At 55.1% G+C, this 22,980-nt stretch overlaps 1 protein-coding gene across 2 annotated transcripts in view; it reads left to right on the top strand.

Moving 5' to 3' along the window:
• Positions 1 to 18,939: 18,939 nt before the first annotated feature.
• FRMD5 (FERM domain containing 5) overlaps positions 18,940 to 22,980 on the top strand; it is a gene marked incomplete at its 5' end in the record, with an annotated part of 110,401 nt that continues 106,360 nt past the window's right edge. For both annotated transcript variants that reach the window (XM_082005002.1, XM_082005001.1), the window contains one exon: positions 18,940 to 19,041. In XM_082005002.1, the coding sequence (XP_081861128.1) occupies positions 18,940 to 19,041 (102 nt within the window). The remainder of the gene's footprint in view (positions 19,042 to 22,980) is intronic.

The following is a 22,980-nucleotide window of genomic DNA, read 5'->3' as shown; positions in this document are numbered from 1 at the left end:
TGTACAAAAGCCTGGTGGTTCTGCATGGAGCCTCTTAGTCATGGCCAGCTGAGTGAGCATTATCTCCACATGTACAGGGCAGTTCTGTAGCTCCTTGCTCTGGGTTTCATTGGAGTGCTCCCAGCAATGGCCTTGCAATGGGAAGGAGGGGCTTTACCCTTACCCATATTATGCTGAAAACCCTGAAATACTGGAAGTGCAACATTTCCTGTCCTGCTTGCTCCCTTCATTAGGGAGGGATGGGCCAGCTGCTGCTCCTGGGTGGACAGGAGTGCCTGGTACTCCCTGACAGCAGTCAGTCAGTCCCTCCAGCTGAGGCATGCTGCCCAGTCCGTGCCTCACCGTGCCTCACTTGGCACTGCATCGATGCAAGAGCTGCAGAAGAACCAGGTGTCTGGCTGGGTGCTCCTCGGCTGGGAAGTCTTTCCTGTTTGGTCCCTGGTGGGACGAGGTTGCCTCACTGAGGGTGCTTTTTAGGGTGGCTGTAAGGATCTTGGTCTGCACGGGTCTGCAGAGCCCCCGGGCCGGCTCATCGCTGCCATCGGGAGCAGGGATACCTCTGCACCCACCGAGGGCCCTCCTGCGGAGCGTGGCCACAGGAGGCAGGGGACGCCCATCTCCGACGCTTATTTCAGGAGTAGCTTTGCATGGCGTCAATAAACCTGCTGCCGTCGTTTGGCAGTCACGAAGTGAGACAGACTCGAGAAAGCATGCTATGGGAGGAGGGTGGGAGCAAGGCATGAGCTGATTTAGAAAATAGGTTCTGCAGCGTTTAGGAGCGTGCATGCACAAATCTGCCTGTCTCTCCTTTGAGCTGAATAATGCACGGTTATTGTAAGTGTCCCTGTTATAATTAGAGGTGTACTGACCTGCGTGACAGCAGCAAGTTGTCAAATGCCACCCACGGGCTAGTGAGCGGGATGAGTAATTTGCACCCCCACTGTCTCTCCCGCTTGTGTGACGGCGCTGGCAGCTGGAGAGGGTACAGGCTGCCCAGCCTGTGCCCGGAGCCCTCCGCTGAGGAGGAGGAGGAGGACAGGCACTGCTCTCACCTGGTTACTGTTGCTTGGGAAACCTCTCCCTCCGCATCTGCCTGTTCGGTACAGTGGTTCTGCCTTCCAAAAAGACAATATTGTGATGGGGCATCTTTAGGGGGGGAGAAATCCGGCACAGGTGCAAGAAGAAGCACAGAAGAGGGATGGAAACATTCCTGAACATTTTGGGAGAACAAGTACCTTAAAATATTTGTGTTTTCACGTGCAGCGTCAGAGAAACAGACTTGTAATTGTGTGGATGTGTGCTCCAGGCTGTAGTTTCCTGGGCTCTGGAGATGAAATTTTGGCTCCACAAAAATAAGTAATGAACTTCTACTGACCTCCCAGGGCCAGGGTTTCGCCTGGGGACAAGGAGGAGCACTGGAAGGGCTTAGCTGGCCTCTGCTCCTCTCATTCCCTCTGCTCCCATACGGATCTGTCAGGCACGTTCATACCTGGGAGATTTTAACTGATGTATTTGTGAGGACAGATGCCTCTGGGGTCTCTGGCTAAGGTGAGAAGTCAGTGCCATGTGCTGGGGGGATGCGAAAAGGCTGGGGACACGAGGACTTCCCTGGCTCCGCTCTGTGTGCACTGGAGCGGGGTGAGGAGAGCTGCCCTATTCTGCAGTGCTGGGTGAGGAACACGCGTGCAGCCTGCCGGAGGGTCGCCTTCAGCAGCAGGATGGCCGACCTGCGTTTCCCCGTGAAGCTTCCCAGAAGGGCGCTCTCCTGCTGTAGCAGAGCTGGGCAGCCTGTGGGACTCTGCTCATGATTAGGGAAACCTGCTCTATCAGGAGAGACATCCAAGCATTTCCTTAAAAATTCATTATTTCCTCCTCATAAAAATTTAGAAAGTTTAAATGCCTCTCTCAATGGACTCGGTGAAATGGTCTGTGTGTGATTCATCTGGGCTCCCCTTAGTAGCTGCTCCCAGAGTGATGCGTTTCCTCATGCTGCCAACAGGAGAGACAGAAATGTTCAAAAGGAGCTTGTCAGAAAGCGGTTTAGCGTTGGGGATCGTGGGTCTGGCCATCTGCACGCTCCAGTGAAGCTTTGCTGAGCACCACCAGCCACTCTCCTCCCCAGGCCCCTGCAGCTGGACCCCCTCCCGGAGGGGCTGCAGGGGTGGGGACAGAGGGGCTGCTCCCCCAGAGTCACAGCATGTGGCATGGGGGTCAGGAGGAGATGGAGAGTCCATGGGCATACACAGGACTGGATTCGGCCTGGGTACCACCCTTCAGGAGGTGGCCCCGAGCCTGCTGGGCTGTGCAGAGGGGACCTGTACTGGGCTGCGTCTGTCTCGACGCACCAGCAGCCCTTGTGCTCTGAGGGCAGCGGCTCCAGCTTGCTTGTAGGGTTTGGGGGGGTATTTTCCAGCAAACCCATGATTTATGCATTCTTTTATCCATACAAGCTTGAGGATGCTCTTGGCTTTCTGTCTCCAGAGGGGAGGCAGTGTCTTTGCTTTAACTGTGCTGTGAGTCCTGAAGAAAAAAATGAGTCGATTTAGTCAATTTTTCTTTGCCTTTTACTGGGAGATCCCACTCTGGTCACCAGGGAATTGGATGCGGCTTTTGTCAATGTTCAGATTTTCACATGGGGAAAGTGGCTGATCATTGTGGGAGCCTGTGGGTTGCACAGGTAACCCTTCCAGCTGGCAGCAGCACGACCTTCCCTCTGAAGTCGGTTCCTGATCACAAGAACTGGCACTTTTTTGTATTCCTAAATGATGACATTAATCATTTGTTATTTTTATTCACTCTGTCAGAAACATTTGGTAATTCCTTTTTGTTTCTCTTCCTTTCTTCAGGCTGCTTTCCAGGCACTTTGAACCGCATCTTTTCCTTGGCTAGATGCATCCTCTCTGCCCTCCTAAACTCCTTTCCGTGGTTATGGATTAAAGTGAGCAGACTTCTTCATCGATTTCTCGTCTTCCCTTTGCAAAAAAAGTTACTGGTTTTTAAATGGTGAAGCTGTGCTGTACAGAGAGCCAGGATTGCAGCACCTCTTCCAGTCCATTGGGGACCAGCCACATCTGGGGCAGCGCTGTGCCCGCGTGCTGGAGAAATGGGTGTCCAACACCTGCATCTCCACTGAGTCCACTTCCAATGTCACTTTGACCTGACAGAGAAACATCTCTCTGAGCTAAAGATCTTCCCATCCGAAACTCTAGGACACTGAATTACTGTGCAGCAAGTACATTTTATATTGCCATTACAAATAATTTAGCTACAACAATATGGCAGTTTAATTTGCCTTATTTATCTCAATCATTTTGCATGAGAGAGACAAATGTCTCAGCATGATTTCATGTGGACGCTTCATCTCCTTTAATGTGGTTACAGGTAAAGGCTGCAGAATACATCCCTGCATAAAAATTAATCTTGCAGGCAACTGGCCTGAATTAAAACATCCAACCAGATAAACAGAAACTTTGTTTGCATCGTGGCTGTGAACTGTGCGTGTCCTAACATGAATTATTTTAAAAGTCTCTTACCTTCAAGCACAGAAGTGGGAAAAAGGCAGTATACCCACACGTCCATGTCCAGGTAGTCCTGCTGAGCGCATACTTTGCTGCTTCTTTCCTTTTTTAGTTTAGAAATGTCAGCACTTTCCGTTCCCATGGGAACCCTGTCTTTTCCATTGGCACTACGTTGCATTTAAAGGTGCTGGGACTGGAGGGGCTGTGGTCTTCCTGGAAGCGTGTGCCGACCGTTCCTGGCTCCCGGCTCGGCAGAGGGGGCTGGATGTGGCAGCCCCGGTCCTTTCCTGGGTGTCCTGCTCCTGCGGCCGCCCCGAGCCAGGCCGAGCTCAGCGCGGCTGCGGGCTCGCCGGGGAGCCTCGGCGAGAGGCGTGACTGGGGAAGGGGTCAGAGCTGATTGAAAACCGTTATGGGTCTGATTGTAAGCTCTCTTCGAAATTCCAGAGACCTCATGGGAGAGTACAGGATCTTCCCAGTATGGAGGGAAGCATGGCAGATACATAAGCACCGCAGTGAAATGCTTTCCTGATGATGAAACTCATGTTTTTAGAGTAAAAACCTGATTCTGCTACTGTTAGAAATCTGCAAGTTAAGAACCAAGTGAGGAAGATCCATTTGCTACTGCAGTAATCTGTAATGCAATAAAATATCAGTAACAGACTTTGTGAGATCCGGCCGGTCGGCACTTCTCGGGTTTATATTCTGGAATATGTTTGAGTCAATATAATTCATCAAACACATGCTGAGTTTACTGGGTTTATGGGTGCCAAAGTGGGGCTGCAAGATACTTCTTTTCACTGCTCAGTTTTAAAATGCTGCTTCTTAAAAAAGATCCTTTCAGAGCAGTAGGACGTGTGAAACAATGCTGCGAACTGCTGACAGGTACCATGGCAATGGGCTCTGCCAGAAGCTGTGCCACTCTTCCGAGCTGCTTCTCCTATTGACTGAACTATTTTTCACTCCATATTTATGAGTATTCCTGCTCCTGAAGGATGCTGACAGCTCTTCCAGCGAGTGCTAATGTCTCAGGCCGGGGGCGTGCAGCCTCTGCCTCTGCTTGTGCTGGCAAAGGGAGCCTGGCCGCAGGTCTGTCTGTGCCCAGCACACAGCTCGTGGATGGTGGGAGCCGGGGACGCGCACCATGCGGAAGTGCCAGTCTGAGAAGTGACACTGAGATCAGGGTCCCACCACCGACGCACTGACATAGCGTCGCGTCCCGCTGTTTCCAGCTGATGTCATGCCCCAGCCTGCCTCCAGAGCCCCTTCCCTGCAAGCTGCCCTCGCTCCCAACACGTGCTGGGGAATCTTTACCTTTTTCTGTTTGTCTCTCTTGGTCTCTCAGCTCCCTTTGTTTTGCACAAGACCTTTCTAACGGTCCAGCTGTGCCGCCTCACCCCTGGTTCAGAGGTGCTGGGCACTGGGAAGGTGCCACCGGCTGCGCCAGGCCCTGCATCATTACTCTTGAATGGGGCGTATTTTTGCTAACTGCTTGGCCAGTCCAAAAATACAATTGCAGCTTGTCAGAGCTGCCCACGTGTCGGAGCTGAGAACAACAGACCGCCTCGGTCACTGCCCCGGCGCCGAAGGAAAGAGCTCTGCGAGGCTGCGTGCCCTGGTGCTCGTGGCCATGCCCACCCCGTGCCAGGCTGGCTGTGCTGAGCCCCCGCTGTCACCGTCCCGCACCCCTGGCTCCCTCTGACCCCGTGGCCGTAGGTCTTCGCTCTTGGATCCTGCCGGTAGTTTTGGATGCGGCCGCTGGTGGTTTCTGCTCTGCCACGGAGTTCCCTGCTGAAGTGCGTCCGGTGCTTCGCGTTGCGTGGGGTTTCTTCAGCGGCGCAGGAACGGATTTGTTATGCAAGGGTGTCATACCGTCGTTTCGGCTGACTGATAGAATGCAGCACGGCATAGTGCAATCTTTCTGTTCTGCTGGAAGATGCATATGGACGTAGATCCCCAGGAAAGGTGGTTCACGCCCTGAAGTGATGCTATGGCAGGGAGGGGTGTGGAGGGGAGCACTTTCAGGCAGGAGAAACCAGCCCTGCCTGCAGCAGGTCCTGCCCTCTCCTGACCCGGCCACTCGTCTTGTACCCATGCCGCCCTTTCCTTTCTGAGAGCCCAAACCTGGGCGTAGGCCAGCCAGCACGCACGTGCCCGCTGGCCTCCTGGCTCAGCGTCGCGCTCAGGCTGGTGGGAGCTCCATCCAGGTTACGCTGGGCCGTGCTCCCATCCCCACCGGCCGCCCACAGCCCTGGCAGCAGCCGGGCCAGTGCTGAGCAGGCACAGGCAAAAAGCCTCCCCACTCCATCACCCTGGCTTCATGGAGCCGGGACGTGGACCACTGTGTTGCAGACCACCGTGCGGTGGACCACTGTGCCGCGTTCTCAATGCCACCCGGGGTAATGGTGGTGACATCCCTCCCTGCTCCCGGTCCACACGCTGCAGCGCCCACGGTCGCAACCGAGCCAGTGCGAAAGCCGAGCTGTGCCGGCTGCGGTGCTCAGCCGGCGCCGCATCCCCGCCTGGGCTGTGCCGCAGCCGGAGGCACGCGGTGCTCCGCCTCCCTGCTGCGATGTGGCTGAGCTCTGGGAAGCCAGATTTTCAGAACAGGAAGGTTAATTGCTGTTTGCTTCCGATGCCTTCATCTCATTTTTTAAGTCCTCTCTCTTTCATCTTCCCTGTCTGCTTCCTGAAGAACAGCATTTAGAAATCCATTTTCAGGGTCCAAACCAGTCGCAGGCTCAGGACCAGAGAGAATAAACAGAGGAGACCCATCTCAGGGCCCCGTGTGCAGGAGCCTGCCATCCCGTAAAACAGATTTTGTAGAAACAGGTTACTATTTTAGGGGCTTGGGGAGTCATCGGGCCCAGCTCCCAAGGGTGGCCTGGCCCCACCGTGAACCCCATGTGCTTCCCCTCTTCTCTCAGTTTCTCTGCTTTGACTCCCACCCGTTGGCACCATCTCTGCCTTTCTGTGTTCTGTAAAAGAACTTTTAACCATCAGGTGTTTTCCTTACCGTAAAGATATTTATATACTTTAATAAAGTCAACTCTCAGTATTTTTTATAAGTTAAGCAGATGGAGCTCATGGGGTATTTGCCAGCCTCTCAGTTATTTTATTCATTCTCTCTGCACTCTCTGCATAGCCCTGTTAAAAACTCAAATGCCAGACCTGAGTGCAGATTTCCAGTGTTGGTCTAAATACTGGGTAATTGAATTTTCCACGGGCAAATTCACTTCCCTGCTCTTCTTGCTGTTGGCTTTGCTTGCCAAGGAGCACCCTGGACGCTCCCGGTGCGTTGCTCTGCCCCCCGTGCTCTCCCAGGGCTTTCCAGGAGCGTTCGCCAGCATCCTCACCGTGCCCCGCCGCCTGGGCACAGCCAGCGGGTCTTGCACTCACGTGGCCAATTTTATTCTCAGCTGTATTAAAACACTCTCTGTTTGGATGAGCGGAGCGTTTCAGAGCACTGTGTGCCTCAGCTGCTCCTCCTTGTTAGTGGCTGTCCTGCCAGGCTGTTAATCATCCGTATGTTTTATCAGCAGTGATCTTGCATTTGCTAACAATTTGCTGATTAAAAAAAATTACTCCCAGTCCCTGGCGAAGCCCTCCGGAAGCCGTGCCGGGCAGCGACGGTGCTGCGCCGCGGCCGCGGCACAGACCTGTCAGCTGGCCAGCGCCTCCTCAGCCTGGACCTCGAGATGATGCTTATCCTTACAAACCCCGTATTACAGCACATCTGCGCAACTTCACTTAACTGTAGCCTTATCAAGGAATGCAAACACGTTTATTTGACAGAATCCACTGTCTATAAAACTGTATCGGCAACAATTATACTTCTAACCCTTAATTATGTCTCTGTTTTTCCATTAGCTTTCCTGTCTAGAAACCTGCCGGTCTGCTTGAGTATCAGTGCAGCTTCAGCACTTTGCGTTCTTTTGGATTTTCCCCGGGATTCACAAGCGTATTCAAAATCAACAGCATTGGGTCAACCGACTCTTTTCAGATTCAGGTGTTCCTGTCTGTGGCTATTTTACATCTTCCCTGGCTGACAACAGATTGGAAACGCGTTTGTCGTCCTTCCGTGCTTCAGGCACTGCCCTCCGCTCCGGGCCAGCTGCAGAAGGCAACGCTCACCGCCCCGCCGCTTTCTGTGTGCAAAAATCACCTGTGCCGCGGTTTCGGGGGAGCTGTGGTCCGACACGCTGTTATCCGATTGCTCCGGATAAACACGCTGCTCTTCTGGTTGTTTCTGATCCTTCCCATCCGATGGCTTTTTTCTCTTCATCAATTTGGGACATTTTATGACTTTTAATTGACCGTCTCATGTCTGCTTCCCCATTTCTCATTTGCCAGGTATTGGGTTTTAATTTCTGAGCACAGACTCAGAACAAGAATACATTTCTTCTCAGAAATACGTTGCTCGACTGCAGTGGTGGTTATCGACTGCCTAGTGAGCTCCTCTCAAAGAGTGTTAGCTTTCAGTCATATTTTTCTCTGTTTTCTTCTCAATCTCTTTGTTCCTAATTCAACTCATTAGAAGCATCAAGTATATAAAAATATTACCACAGTTAATGAATGTGCTCATTTAATACATGTGGTTTTTTAATGTGTATTTAATGCCATATTAACTACGACTGTGTAATTGCAATGCACTTTCATCGGCTTAGTACCGATGATATTCTTATTGCAATCATACATACCTAACCTCTTCAGAGCATTGGGGGTGTCTGTCAGTACGTCCATATATACGCCCTGGGCTGGACCATGCTCTTCTGCTCACGCTACACGCGGTCGGGCTGACTGCTTATCCCCGGGCAGCCGCACGCTCCCTGCGCGCTGCTCAGTTCCTCTTTAAGCCTCCTAATAAAGTCCGGAAAAGAGCTGCAGCCCTCGGGGTCTGTCTGAGGCCTGAAGAACCCACGTCCCCCAGCACCGACCGGCAGGAGCCAGGATGCGGCCCCTCCTGGCTGGGTTGGGACGAGGCAGACCGAGGCGGGAGAGGATTGCTCCCTGTTCCGTGACCCTAGAAGGGGGGGCAACGTCGTGGTAATAGCCCAGATAAATGGGCTTCTTGCATTTCGGAAACCAGTTCATATAGATGCCGATTGCTTTCCTAAATATGCTTCCACCAGGGAATTTTTTCTTACAGGAACTACTTACGTTTCCTATGCACAATACCTACTCTTTAATTTCTTTTCTGCAGCTCAGCACAATCTCTGACTCCCAGACAGCATTCAGAAATCCGCAGGGACAAAGGAATTTCATACTCACTCTAAATAAAAGGGTGACTTTACACAAAGAAAAAGAAATCCAAACAAAGCAGAAGCAAAAACCCCAGGGCTTCCTAAAGTGGAAAGGAAGGTTTAATTTGTTACCCGGCGCCGCTGCTGTAGCGCCCGGAGAACAGCTCCGCTGCAGCACCACGAGGCCGCCTGCGCTTTCATCCTCCCCGCGTCCTCTCCGGTGAGCAAAATCCTCTGAAAGGCATCTTTTTCCTTATAATTCGTTAAATTGTAAAAAGGATCCGTTTTGTGGAGAAAAGGCCATTTACTGAAATAACAAGTGGACCTCATCGCTGCATTGATTTTCCAGGGTCTTATCAATAGAAACAGTATTAAGTAACTCGGGCAGGCTGGAGGCTGTGGAGTTACACACTGGATTTACCTCGTTAGGCGCTAACGACAGCCAGCTCCGCGGGCAGTGTGTTTTCAGAAGGGCAGAACGAAGCAAATGGGGACGCGGGCAGAGCTGGCTGGACGCAGCAGCCGTAGCCTCAGCCTGCCCGTCTCAGAGGGTGCTGTCGCTGCCTTTCCAGGCGGGCCCCGAGCAGCGATCGCAGATCTCTTTACCTCTCTCCACCCGCAACGTGCAGTAAATGCACAAGCCTCGGAAACGCAAGGGATTACCCGCTCCCTGCTGACAGCCTAATGACGTGCTGCAAACGCGCGATTATCTTTGCAGTTCTCTTGCAGCTACAATTGCCAAAAATCTGTATATAAAATGAAGATAATAAGCAGTAAATATTCAACCCAGGCTGTGGAATTTTTAAATGTAGAAGCACCCCGGGAGTCCCTTTTCTTCAGACAACAGGGATCTACAGTTTTGAAGAAAGTAATTTTAAACATATTTAAGAGAAAAATAAAAGCAAGTTAGGAAAAGCGATGCCCGTTGCCTGAAACACTTGTCACGCGCACGCGTTTCCTTTCCTCGGTGCCCAAGCACTGGTCGTTTTAGCAAGACGTCGGAGGCTGACTTGCTTCCTCCCCTCGCTTCCCTTGGCAAACGTTGTCTTAAAGTCTCTCGGATCTGCGCAATATGCGTTGCAATGACAAGCTCGTTCCTCCTTCCTTCGGAAAAATACTGATTAAGCGTTTGGTTCTCCCGCGCGCCGGCGGGATCGCGCCATCCTCTGCAGACAGCCCGGCGGCGGCGCGCGGCGGCGGCGCGGCGCGGCCCAGCCTGACCGAGGATGGCGGGATGAGACCCGCAGGCCGGGAGCGCGCCAGGGCAGGCAGTTGTCATTCCGCATTTGTCTGCGGAGCCGTCCCGGGGGCCGCAGGAGCAGGCGTCCTCTTCCCACCGCGGCTGTGAAGCTGTTTTACAAACGAAAGGAGGAGCCTCCGGGGCCGTGTCATGCAAGAGGCACAGAAATACTCCCGCAGCCAAGGTGGGCCGGCGACGTCGGCCGGCCAGCCCGGTCCTCCCCACTGTCCCCTGCCCTGTCTACCGCAGGCGCTGCGGCTGTCCCGCCCTGCCCGCGGGCAGCCCGCGCGCCGAGCCGCTCCGGGGAGTTGCACCCGTCCGGGGAGGCCGTACGAGAGCCAAAGCGACAGCCCCTCTGCCCGCCACTGGAGGAATCAGGCAGAGGTCAAAGCGGAAATGCCACGAGGAGTTTAGATTAAATCCAAATTACAGCCAATGCTTGTCAAGCCTGGTGCTACGAGGAGCGGCTGGAGCGGAGCGCTCGGCTGTTTGCCATTAAGGGGGTGTTTCAGGAGCGTTCCCAAAGGCTTGTATCTTGCCATCCCCTCGCAGGGGCTGGGGAGCAAGGCTGAATTAACACCGGAGGATGAGCCACGTTTTTTCCTGTGGGAAACCGGGCAGTTTGGCGGCACTCTGCGCCCAGCTGGGAGCCCGGGTCGGCTCAGTGTGGCTGGCAGCCCGCGGGCAGAGGGGGCCCGTGGTGGCCGCAGCGGCGGCAGCGGCTGCTCTTCTGCAGCTTAGAAAAACGTGGAGTTCAGGCAATTGTGGGTTGCTTTTTTTTGCAAGGGCTCATCAGGTGTCTCGCTATGGGGTGGCCTGTCTGGTTAAGGTGAAAAGAGTCATACCTGATACCTGCCCCCCGAACCCTGCCCCCTCCCCCCAGTGCCATCCTCGCTTGCTGACCTCCCACCCGCCACACCACACGCAGCGGGACCCCGAACCATGCGCTCGGCTCCTCCTGCTCATCTTGGCTCCAGACCTACAGCTCCTAAAACTGGCGCTGGATGGTCCCCGCGTGCCTGCCCTTGGCAGCTGCTGTAAGTTATTACCATCTTCCCCTGCAATGAAATGCCACCCAAATTCCTGCAGAGCCTGGGTCCTCCCATACTTGGTACCCTCCCACTCGTTTTGGCTGGTTTGAACGCTGGCTCTAGCGTTGTGAGGGCTTTTCCGCTGCCTCTCAGCGCCTGCTGATGCCGGGGGAGCCCGGTCCCACTCCTGGGGAGGCGGCGGGACGGGAGCCCCGCACGGGCGAGGGTTCCCGCGGGCACTTAAAGGATGGGGCTTCGGCAGAGCTGCACCGAGTTGTGGTGCCCAAATCTTGCTGGAGTATGTGCCCAAGTCCACCAAGCGTCCTTTGAAAACTAAGTATTTCCTTACACTTAAATCCTTGCGTGCACATCAGGGACAGCAGTAGCAAATCCACAACCTCATGCCTGAAAATCAGGAGCCAGGGGTGCAAAGCCTGACATGCGGAACAAAAAACCCCAGGGCTGCTTCTCCTGCTGTCTTATTTCTGACCCCGCTGAGCACCCTCTGGTCCATATGCCTCACATTTTCAAGCCTTTTTTTGCAATCAGGAGGGATAGATTTTTATTTTTTTTGACAGAGACTGTGATTACTTCTTAGTCATGGAGAGCAAGAAGCAGGACTTTCAGAAAAAAACCACTAAATATCACGAGAATCATAAAAGAAATCACAAGCACTGGGGTCATGGCACAATTTCAGTGGGTGTGTTGGTGGGGACTCGCGACCCCAGTAACACGTTTGTAGGGACCCCCCAGTTCACAGTACAGAGTCCCCAGGCACAGAGTCAGCAATACCCTTCTCTCTGCCTGTTACAACATTTACAGAAACTGTCTGTAAATAAAATTATAGGAATATTTTAAACGGATTTCTGGGCTGGATTCAGAACTAGTCCCTATTTGTATTCCCTAAATATAAACCAGAGCGTATCTTGCTAGCAAAAAACTGCCGAGAGCGTTTTTTCAGTGTTGCCTCCGTGAGTACCCAAGGAGACTGAAAGTTGTATTTGCACTTTTAAGGATTGGTGATGGAAATGTCTGCCAAACCAGTGACTCAGAAAGAGGATAAAATCCTGCGTGTCCCATCTAGCCAGTCACAAGCACGCTGTGCCTCCAATCTGGAGTCTCTGCCGTGAGCACACGGAGCAAAGCTTTTTCTGACATACTTACGATTAGCTCCACAAGCAGGGGAAAAAGTCAAAGCAATTGTTTGCTGTGAATTGCCGACTTGACTAGTCACACTTCGTGCTGTCTCCCTCCTTCACAAGCGCCTTCCTCTGTGAGGGCAGGCGTGGTGGTGCCGTGGGCACGATGCCGAGAGCGGGCACGGAGCTCCCCGCCATGAGAGGCTCGGCCATGAACAGCTGCCCAAGGAAAGAGTGAAGAAATCCAGGGATGAAGAGCCTAAAAAGGATCTTTAGGCCCAAAAAAAGGCTGGCAACTTTGATCGCGCAGGTATCCTGGTAGAAGATACAGGCTCTGCCTCATGGAGGAAGCCATTTCCCAAGAAGACCCCAGCCCCGTTGGATGCAACCAGAAGTGAAGGTGGGGAGACACGTCTGACACCGCCCACGGCTGAAGGCGTTGCAGGCTGTCCAGGACCACCTGGAGAGCTTGGGGGTCCCACGGCGAGGTGCCGGCCTGCAGCAACGCTGGCGGAGGAGAACGGACGCGGCGCCCCGGGGCGACCCAGCGGTACCGACCGCATCTGCTGCGTGCGAGCCGGGAGGAACGCCCCTGGAAGGAATTCTGCCGTGCCTTGTTGTTTGCTGGAGAGCGTGGCAGCAAACACCCTCTGGGGAGATGCTCCTCCTCTGGGTGACAGCCTGTGCTGAACCAGCGGCGTGTTATAGGGTGGGACATCAGATGGAGGCTTGTAAGTGTCACTAGTGTGAAAATTGCACTGCTGTGGATCGGGCTGTGTGTGGAGGCTCGTTGCCGGCCCTGCCGAGCAGAGGCTGTTCGGTAACAGATCGCGCTGCTCAGAACCGGGGCTGAGCAAGGCTTTCCCTGGACCGTACGTGGGACGGTGGTCCCTGAGCACAGGACTCCCCCTCCGCTTCTGTCTCCATCATCGTTGCCCCAGGCGACCTGCAGCGACGACTTGCACCGAACCAGAGACCCCTCTCTGTGGGGCTGCAGAGAGGAGGTCTGAGCTTCGCCACCGCTCCTTGCCAGGCTCTTCCCAGCACCTTCCCCACCCCGAGAGCTGCTCTGCATCCCTGCCGCTCGAGGAGGAGTGAAAAGGCCTATGTGGCCGACTACTGTGACCTGCCTAGCAGCGCAGGCTCTATAATTACTCCCTGAAACACCTGCCTCGAGCCAAAAATTGAGTTCTAGAACTGAAGGAGACCTCTGGCTAATGAGCCTGTCCCTGTATGTCAGCAGTAATTAATGTGCATCGCCCTGCAGGATCCCACCTCCTCCTAACAGGCTGAAATCTTATCCTCTGGTTATAATTGCAAATTATGGTTAAAATTTTAAATGCCTGGAAGTCGGGAAGCTGGATGCTACAGCCTGTTCCGCCGTCGGTACATGTGGGGCGGTTGCTGGGACAGTTCCAGCCCCTTCTTTCATTCCTGGTCCTCTTACAGCTGACTTTCATCCTCACCACCCTTTTCTCCTCCCTCATCTGCTTTTCTTCTCTTTCTCATTTTGGGTCTCCTCCTTTCCTCACCTTTCTTTGCGTCCTCCTTTTCTCTTCAGCTCAGCATCAAACACCCTCCAGGAACATGGTGGGAAATGATTGTCCCTTGTGGCACATGAAGCCACCTCCGAGAAGAGCAGCCCCTTCCTATCAGATGGTGCTGCTACAAGTAATATCAGGATATCTAGAAATAATGATGGGACCAAAGACCCACATACAAATACACGCAGGGCACGTCTCCTTCCCCCTGTGCTGGGAGAAATCGTGGGAGAAATAAGACTCGGGGAGGTTCTTGTTGGTATGGCATGGCTCTTCCCCAGCTAGTCCCACCTCCAGCACGGCATGAGATGTGTCTGAGGGACATCATCTAAGCCGAAATAACTAGAACTTATTGACCTAATTTTGCTGGAGGAGGTAAATCAGTTGCTGGCCCACATGTTTCCCATGGCATTAGTGCTCAGCTGAGGATGAAAGATTGGTACAAACACCAGCTAAAGGGCTTCCAGACTCCCCAAAGATTAACTGATGGCAGAACACTCCTTCATCTGCATCCCCTGGAAAAACCTCCTCACTGTAGCCAGCGTGCAATTCTAAAGTACTCGCCTAAAGCCAGTGGTGGATTCGTCGCCGGTTACCATAGCATTTATAATAATTCTTTATTGCAGAAAAATGTTGTATGAAGAATATACAAGCATTTATTCCAGATTCAGACCAGGTAGATGTAAGGGAACTCAGATACGCAGTGGGCTGGTTGCAATATCTCGGTAAGCCTCTTTCGAGAAGAGGTTAAGTCTTCTTTTGCAAAACTTTTCATCAACAAAAAGTAATTAAGTGATAACAGAGAATTTGGTCTTCGGTTTCCATCTCTTCTCAGCGTATAGAAAACTGAGAGCAAGCGTGAAGGAGTGAATCAATGCCCACTTCACGCTGCAGATAGCCTGGGAGAACAGACCAGGGGCTGGGAGTTCAGCTGATTTGGAAGTATAATGGTAACGCTGACTGTACTGTTGACCATTTAAATTATGGGCAAACCCCGTGAGCTGTGCTGCATTTTGACACCTCATCTGGATGGCGCTGGGCTCGTGTTGGAGCTCAGATGATAAGAACCGTTGCTTTTATATAATTTCAGATTCAGGTACCTGCTGAAAAGCAAAGCAAAGCTGACAGCCTCGTTTCCCAGCTCCAGGTGAAGAAAATGCGGAAAGTATCTAAACAAACAGGCTGCAGTCAAACAAGAAATGCCAGTTAGAGCAGAGGTCTGTATTTTGGTCATCTTGAGCACAATAAGTAGTTACTACTTACAAACATTAGCACAATTTAAAGATGAACAGTCATCCTTTACCGCTGTGCCAAGTCAGAGTGCGACGGCTGGTTAAAGAGGTCTCCGGCCGAGTGCCCAGAGCCAGGCTCCGCGGCCAGCCTTGCCTTCGGAAACACCCGGGTCTTGTTCTCCATGCCTCGTGTACAACTGCCTCTGCTCTCCAAGCTGCAGCTAGTTGTGGATGATAAATATATGGGTTAGGGACGATAAAGAGATAATGCATGACATCGTCCATTGAAATACCCGAGACAGGTAAAGAGCAATGCATTACTTTTGAATTTAAGGCAGCTATGGCATCGTTGCTTTTGTTAATGTTAACTATTCAGACAGCGGAGTACTTCCCAAATGTCACCCGAACACACCAGGCTAGGTTGGTGTTAACTTTGTCGATGCACCAGGTATTATTGCACCAAATAAATGCCAAGTAATCCATGTAATCAGCTGTTTATACTTGGAAACGTGTCAGAGATCCTTAGGCCTGACCATGCCGGTTAAACAGCCATGTTCGACCCAGAGCCTGAGACAGCGCAGCAAACCGAGGAGCCACGGCAAACCACAGCAAACCACAGCAAATGACGGCAAACGACGGCAAACCAGGGCAAGCCACGGCAGGGCTGATGGGCCGGGCGCGACGGGACGGGGCTGCCGGAGCAGCCTCGGTCCTTCGCATGAAACCGCCGGAGCTGCGTTTCTGCCCTGCAGCAGAGGCAGGGAGCACCCTGGCTGCACCTCAGCGCGGCTTCTCACGCGCGGCTCCGCAAATGCTCGTCCTGCTGCGTGCTGGGTGCTGCGCAGCGGTTTGTAATGCGAGTGCCAGCCTCAGGGTGGGGGTTCACGCTGCCCTGGGGGGGAGCGTTCTGCTCCTCCGAGCAACAGAGACAACCCTGTTCTGTCCTCCCAGGGTTTTAACACACCATCTTTTACTGAAATTTAACCTACTGGAAAACAAATACATCAAAGAATTCACTTTAAATGCACATTTGGAAAGCTGCGTTTTGGATTTCTGAGCTCAAAACGGCAAGTAACGGAGAATCCAAATATGGAGAATTTGTAGGATTTACTGTGTTAATTATTAAAAAGAAAAAAAAATACTTATCAAAACTGCATTCTTGTCGATCAAAGCTGGGGAACAGAGAGCATTTTTATAAAGGCATTTCCCAGCCTTTGATATGCCCAGTGGAAACCTTTTTGGGTAGTTTGAGAGAGAAGCGTAAGAGCTGCCCTCAGATGTCTGGCTCCAGCAACGTTCCCTGTTCTGAGGACGAGTCTGAGGCAGCGGAGGGGGATGAACTCAGTCGAGGGGCTCCTGCATTGCCTCAGCGAGGGTCTTTATAAAAAAATGCACTTTCTCTGCCGAAAACTAGCACCGCAGCAAAACTGTTCACTTGTTGAGGAACAAAGTTAACAGCCGAGCCGTGGCATGGGTGGGAGGCTCCCTGACAAAGCCGTGGCTGCTGTGGCATGAATGCTCTCTTCATTAAGCCGCTCAGCTGGCTCAGAAGCTTCTGTTCTTGATGAAAGCAGCACCTGCTAATGCTGAGGATCCCATTCTTCATTAACAGTTCAGCTGGTTCAGAAGGGGAGCTCTGAGGCAGATGAACAATTTATGCAGAGTGGGATACATGACAAAGTAGCAGCTACTTTAGTGAATACAAGCATCTTTGTAAAAGTGCCCAGATGGTTCAGGAGCGAGTCCCATTCTTTGTGAAAGCGCCGTTGTTGTTCCGGGCTCTGCATCACGCCTCCTAACAACGTGCCGGGCACAACCCACCTTCCTGGGGAGCTGCAGATTTCAGTCTCGCGATAGACGACCCACACAGGCCAAGACTCTGGGTTTGGCATCGTTTTTTCCAGTAGAGTAACAGCCTCTCCAAGACGTTGCCCACTGTCCGTGTCTCACTGCTGCAGCACCACCGCCTGCGACATCGTGTTTCCACTTTGTCATTTACATTAATTGGACATTCAGATTAATTGCCTGTTGGATACTAAGATAACCGAGCTGGGTCCTCCCTCCAAGAGCACAACCGGCGCGGGGGTGCGTCCAGCCTGATGGTCAGCCTGGCTGGGGACGGGGAGGCCGTGGCTGGGAAAGACACATCTCTTGTTACCCATCATGGGGACAACTCCCGAACTGTGGGGTCCCAAGGAAAAGCGCCTGGCTCCCAGCCCTATGTGCCGGAATGGGAGCTCCCCGCAGTGAGGACGGTGTGTCAGGGGTACAAGAGCCCAGAGAGCCACCGGCACCCTGGAGCAGTTCTCCTTTCGAGCGGACCTGGGAAGAGCGTGGCTGGGCGGCGCGGTGCGGAAAGGGCTGCTGCCCTGCAGCGGGGCGAGGTCTGGAAGGGTCGGCGGAAGGCAGCCTGCTGCCCGGGGAAAGGCGAGGAGCGTGGTTTTGTGGCTGGGAAGGCAGGGAAGGAGCGAAGTTGGAGCAGGGTAACACGGGGACCTGTTGGACACCCACACACTTGGAGTCTGAGGCTGGGGCTCCCAAAGAGAGGAGGGGAGCTGCACTGCAGCCTGTGGATGCCACTGGAAGAGACAAAGGCGAGTGTCCAGGCAATGAGCTGAGTCAGGAGGGCGCAGCGGGGACAGGGCCTGTGGGGCAGTGGGATAGACCGAGGCAGCTTAACACGGACCCTCACAGCGGCCTGTGTGTGGTCTGGGCATTTGTCAGCCCGCGCGGAGCTGGGGTGGTGGTGGGAGCACTGCTGAACGCCTCTGCGCGGGGATGGCTGTGGACAGAACGTGACAGCCAGGCGGGGAATGGCCGGGGCTGGAGGTGGGCATCTGCAGCGCTGCCGGCTGGGCTGCCATTCCTGGTCGCTGCCGACACTGCCACCAGGTCTTTCACTTCTCCAGAGCAGCACCAGCTGCATCCCAGCGAACACTGATCACTTCTAGAGTCCATTTTCTCTAATAGCCAGAGATTTAAAAGTTTCCTTCCGTAGCGGATGAACACTAAGAGAGAAGCTCATGCCCTGGGGACCACCTCAGCGTGTGGATTGGTGTACTGCTCTGCTCAAGGGGCGATGACAGCTGATCCCTCTTTGGGAATACCAGCCTATGAACCCGAGTTTGTCTCCGGCGAGAGAGCCGGGTGCAGGCCGATGTTTTGGCACTGACTTCCAGGCCTGCAGGGCCGGCTTGTTCACTGGGGGGATGCAGCCTCCCCTTTTGGGGGATGCGAAAGGCTACTCCCCACCTCCATGCTCTGGCGGCTGGGATGCGCCCGGGCCCGCTCGGCATCACCTGCACGGCTGACTGCAGCAGCAGCGCTCTCAGCGCTGGCTGCCCCTGCTAACTGGGGCTGCCCCACTAACTGGGGCTGCCCCTGCTAACTGGGGCTGCCCCACTAACTGGGGCTGCCCCTGCTAAGTGGGGGCTGCTCCTGCTAACTGGGGCTGTCCCGCGGGTGGCGGGGAGCCCCTCTGCGGGGGACAGGCTGCGGGGCCGGCGGGCCGGGGTAGCGGGCAGGAGGCGCGGACGCCGGCCGCGGAGCGCCGCAGCTCGCGGGTTGCCCCGCGGTCCCCGGGGAGCCCCCGCCTCCCCCTCCCGCCGGCGCCGCGCGCGCAGCCGCCCCCCCCGCCCCTCCGCGCCCGCGGAGCCCCCTCCCGCGCGGGGCGGCCGGGCCCGCGCCGCCCCTGCCGCATTGGTGTGCGGCGGAGCCCGTCACCGCCGCCGCGCCGAGATTGGCCCCCGCAGCCGGCGGCGGGCGCCCCCCGGGCCGGACCCGCCCCGCGTCGCGGCCCGGGCCCCGCGCCGCGCTCCGCGCCGCTCCGCTCGGCCCGCAGCGGGGGCAGGGCCGGGCCGGGCGGGGGGCGCGCCCACCGCACCGCCCCGCACCGCCCCGCGCAGCGCCGCGCCGGCAGCGGGGATGTGAGCGGAGGCTCCGCCGGCAGCGCCCGCCGCTCCGCGCCCGCTGCGCGCCCCGCCGCCCGGCTCGGGAAGATGCTGAGCAGGTGGATGAGCGGCAGCAGCAGGAACCTGGACCGCGAGTACAGCTGCACCGTGCGGCTGCTGGACGACAGCGAGTACACCTGCACCATCCAGGTCAGCGCCCCGCGGGGCCGGCAGACAAAGGAGCGGCGCGGCGGGGGGCCCCGCTCCTGCCCCGCCGCCGCGGACAAAGGCGGAATCCCCCCCGCCGTCCGCGGCCCCCCCGGCTCTCGGGAAGCGACCGGAGCGGCGCGGCGGGGGGCGGCTGCCGGCGGCGCGGAGCCCCAGGGAGAGCCCCCGGCCTGCGGGACCCCCCCCCGGCCGCCCCCGCCGCGGCCCCGCGGAGCCAGGCGCCGCTCGCTCTCCGCTGCCGGCCGCGGAGGCTCCGCGCGTCGCGGGGAGGACTTCGGTGCGAAGTCAAGTCCGGGGAATGCTGCTGGGCAGGGAGGGGGGCTCCCACGGGCCCCGCCGCGTGGCGGGGTGCCCGCTCTGCCTCCCTCATTAGCGCTGCCCTAATGAGGGCTCTGGTTTTGTAATAGTCCGGAGCGGCGGGGCCGGGGTGCGCATCTGCCGCTGCCCGCGCACCCTGTGCCGGGCGGACAGGACCGGGGGCAGGGGCCGGGCAGGGGCCGGGGCCGTCGCCCCCCGCCCGGTCGCGGCCGCGGGCTCAGCGCGCAGGGCCCGTGGGATGTCGCGTTTCTGAAAACTAGCAAAACCCGCTCAGCGTCTGCGCTGCAGCGCGACAGGTAACGGGACCCGGTGACCGGAGCGCTGAGCAGCACCCCCGGCGGCGGCGGCTCCCCGTCCCCCCGGCCACCACCGAGGCGGCAGGGGAGCCCCCGCGCGCCGTCCTGCGCGCGCCGTCCTGCCCGCGCCGCGCGACCGTGGGCAGAGTTTGGAGTAAAGGTGACCCGACATCTGAAGAGCAACAGCTCCGGCCTCGGCTGGGCCCCGCAGCCCCCCGCGTCCGGCAGCTCCGAGGAGGAGGAGGGAGCGTCTTCGCATTTACGGGCAGAAACATGCTTTAAATGCCAGTGCTGAGGAGTGGGTGCCGGGGGGTGCTGCAGGCTGGGGGAGACACCGTCAGTTTTGCTTAAATAGTCTAAAAGAGAGAAATACGGTGTTCGGTGCGAACGACGGCTGGAGAATGCTAATGCCGCTCCTTCCTCCCTCGCCTCCCCCACCGGCTTGTAAAGTGTGACCCGGCAAACAACTGTAACGGCAACCCCGTTTCTTGCGCGTGAGCGAAACTAATTCATCTCTCTGAGGCTGTTTTTGATAGAAATTAAATGCAAAACTGTAGTTTGGGAGAGAAAGCGTAGGCAATGCAATTAAGAAAAATCTGGATTTTCTGTCCGTAATTTAACAAGGTGTCATCGTTTTGTATGTCCTTTTTTTAAAAACAAAAAAAGAGAAAATACTACTTGATCATGTATTTCAGCGGCTTATGTTCAGCATAGTAAATAGTGAATCCTGGTATTTAGCATGCATGACCTAAGGTACAAAGAATTAGCTCGTATTACCCTCACCATCAAGGTTACCCCAGTTAAATATTTTTTTTTCTATTGCTTTCGTGCTACCTTATGAGCCAAGTGTTTCTAGTCCGTGCAAAATTAAAGTGTACATAGTTGGAATGTATAATGTCTCGCAAGTGAGAAAAACCGTCACCGTACAGGCTGCGAGCGGTGAATGAGTTTTGAAGGTCATTCCCTCACGAGCACAGATATTTCACGTCTTGCTGAGATCCGTAGTGTTTCCTCACCCAGGCGGTTTCTACGCCTGTTGTTTCTAATTTATGCATTTCTATTTTTACCTAAATACGGAGAAACTGTCCAAAGCATAAGTCATCATTTTCATACGCAGTGCTGTTAACCATGGCGCGCATCTGGGGAGCGAAGCTGCTGGCTGGAAGTTTGTACCAGGTGTTTTTGCTGCTGTACCCATGTGTTTGTGCCGCTCACCCTGGCAGCGTGTGGGGATGTAGACGGGCTTTATACCCTCCCTGACTTGTGGCCTGTCTGACATGTCTTCTGGCTTCTCCGTTGCTGGGAAAGAGAAAGGAGCACTCGGAGGCAAGGCTGGCTTTAAGAGGTCTTATTTACGTTTGAGATACTGGCACTGGTTAAACCTGTCAACAAAATTAACCTCTGGCTCTGCTTGACAAAGGCGTGCGAGTAGGGGTTCTGTGCCGCTAGATAGTACCTGAGCGTTCCGTTTCTAAATAAAGCCTTTTTTTATTTGATTATCTGGAATTTACGTTGGTAATATTCCCACGTTGAACGAATGGCTCATCGTCCAAGCTGGGATGAATCCTTCCTCTCTTTTGCCCTAATTTTCCCTCCCGAACAGCCCATCCGAGCAGGCGGAGGAGCCTGGAGAGCTCGCCCCTGGCCTCCGGCCCGGGCGGGCTCAGGGACGGTGTTGGGGGGATAGAGCTGCTGCAGGGAAAGGGAGCATGTGCAGTGGGTGGGGGGCAGCTGGGTCGGCACCTCCATAAGCGGTTTTGTCGTTAGGTTTTGGGGTTTTTGTATATTCTAGCAGTTTGCTGTTTTGGGGAGGACACTGTCGCAGCATCTGTCTCCGCTGGGTCTGCGGGACGGTCTGTGTCTGCTGGCGAGTGGGGCCGCAAGGGCGCACCGCTCGCCACGACTCGGGGGCTCCCAGCAGCTGTCTGAACGTGAACACGGGCTTTCCGACTCAGGAAAGCTTACCTTTTATTAATACTGCGTGCCACGGAGGCACCTCTTAAAAGCAGTAAAGGCGGCGGTTGGCAGTGTGGGGACCATCAGACGTGAGAACGCAGCGGTGCCCGTTAACGCCCCGTCCCTGGCGTCGTGCCGACTGCTGGCCACGGGTACTGGGGACCCCGGTCCCCTGGGTGTCACTGCCCCGAGACGTGTCCCCGGGCAGCACCTTGGCCGGCAGAGAGGAGCAGCAGTTCCGAAAGGCATTTTGTTCATCCCCACGGCAAGGGTCTGGTCTAGCAGGATATTTGATTTATATTTGCCACCTTGCGCTCCGTGTCTGCAAACACAGCCGCGAAGCAGTGTGCCAGCGAGGCAGCCTTGCAGCACTTGGTAGGATAAAGCGAGCTTTGAAGAAACGAAGCAATGCTCTTGCGCTGCGGTTTTGCTGTGACTGAGCTGCTTGTCTGAGGAAATGTTTTAAATTCTTCACTGTGGTGTCAGCGGTGGTATAAAAGGCTTGCAATAATTAATGATTTGCCATTGCTCGATGCATCAAGCATTTTCCTGAAAAGACAGTTACGTTTTGTTTCAAACCTCAGTAGTACTACGAGAACATGGAGGCGTGAGAAAATAAATACAGAAATACAGTTTCTTAGATTCAGAATGTAAGAACTTTCTTGCATAAGATTGGGAATAAATGGAAACGAGCTCTTGGACAAACCCCACGTTTTCCACATGAAGCACAAAGTTCATTAGGAGACCTGACAGGATCATTAATAACAGGCAGTCAACACAAAGGGGAGCCTTGGGTTTTTGCAGCGCTGGCTACTGTGAAGGTTATTTGTTCATTGTCTTTTTATCTTCTGAGAGTTCCCAGTTGCTTTTGCCGGGAAGTGGGTTAGCAGACCGCCGCTTAGGCAGCGGGGTCTCTCGTCCGAAGCCCTGAGCGCAGGTGATGTGCTCTGCCCCGGAGATTGCTCCCGGCTGCCGAGAGCGCCAGAAACCACGAGGCTCAGTGCCCAGAAGGCTCTGTCTGCTCCCGGAGCCTTCCCTTCTCTCCCGCAGCCTGGACCCGGGGTGCAGTAACAGGGACCAGCTGATGCTGTTGTCGGAAACGCGGAGTAAGGCGGACTCTGGGTCCAAGGCTGCGGGTCGGTGCGGCGGGTCGGGCGCTCTGAGCATCCCCCGGTCTCGCGGTCCAGCACTCACGAGGCTCCGGCAAAGCCACTGTGGCACACCAGTGCGTTGGCAGTGGCGAGGAGAAGTCCTGGCCCTCGAGAAGTCCATCGGCGAAGTCTCTGGGCTGCAGCGGGTGCAGGCTCGCTCTCCGTCCAGCCTGCGGGTCCGGGGGCGGTGAAAGCAATTC

This window comes from Phaethon aethereus (assembly GCF_964289735.1).
Source record: "Phaethon aethereus genome assembly, chromosome: 12".
NCBI classification, from domain to species: domain Eukaryota; kingdom Metazoa; phylum Chordata; class Aves; order Phaethontiformes; family Phaethontidae; genus Phaethon; species Phaethon aethereus.
This window is presented reverse-complemented; position numbering and strand designations above follow the sequence as displayed.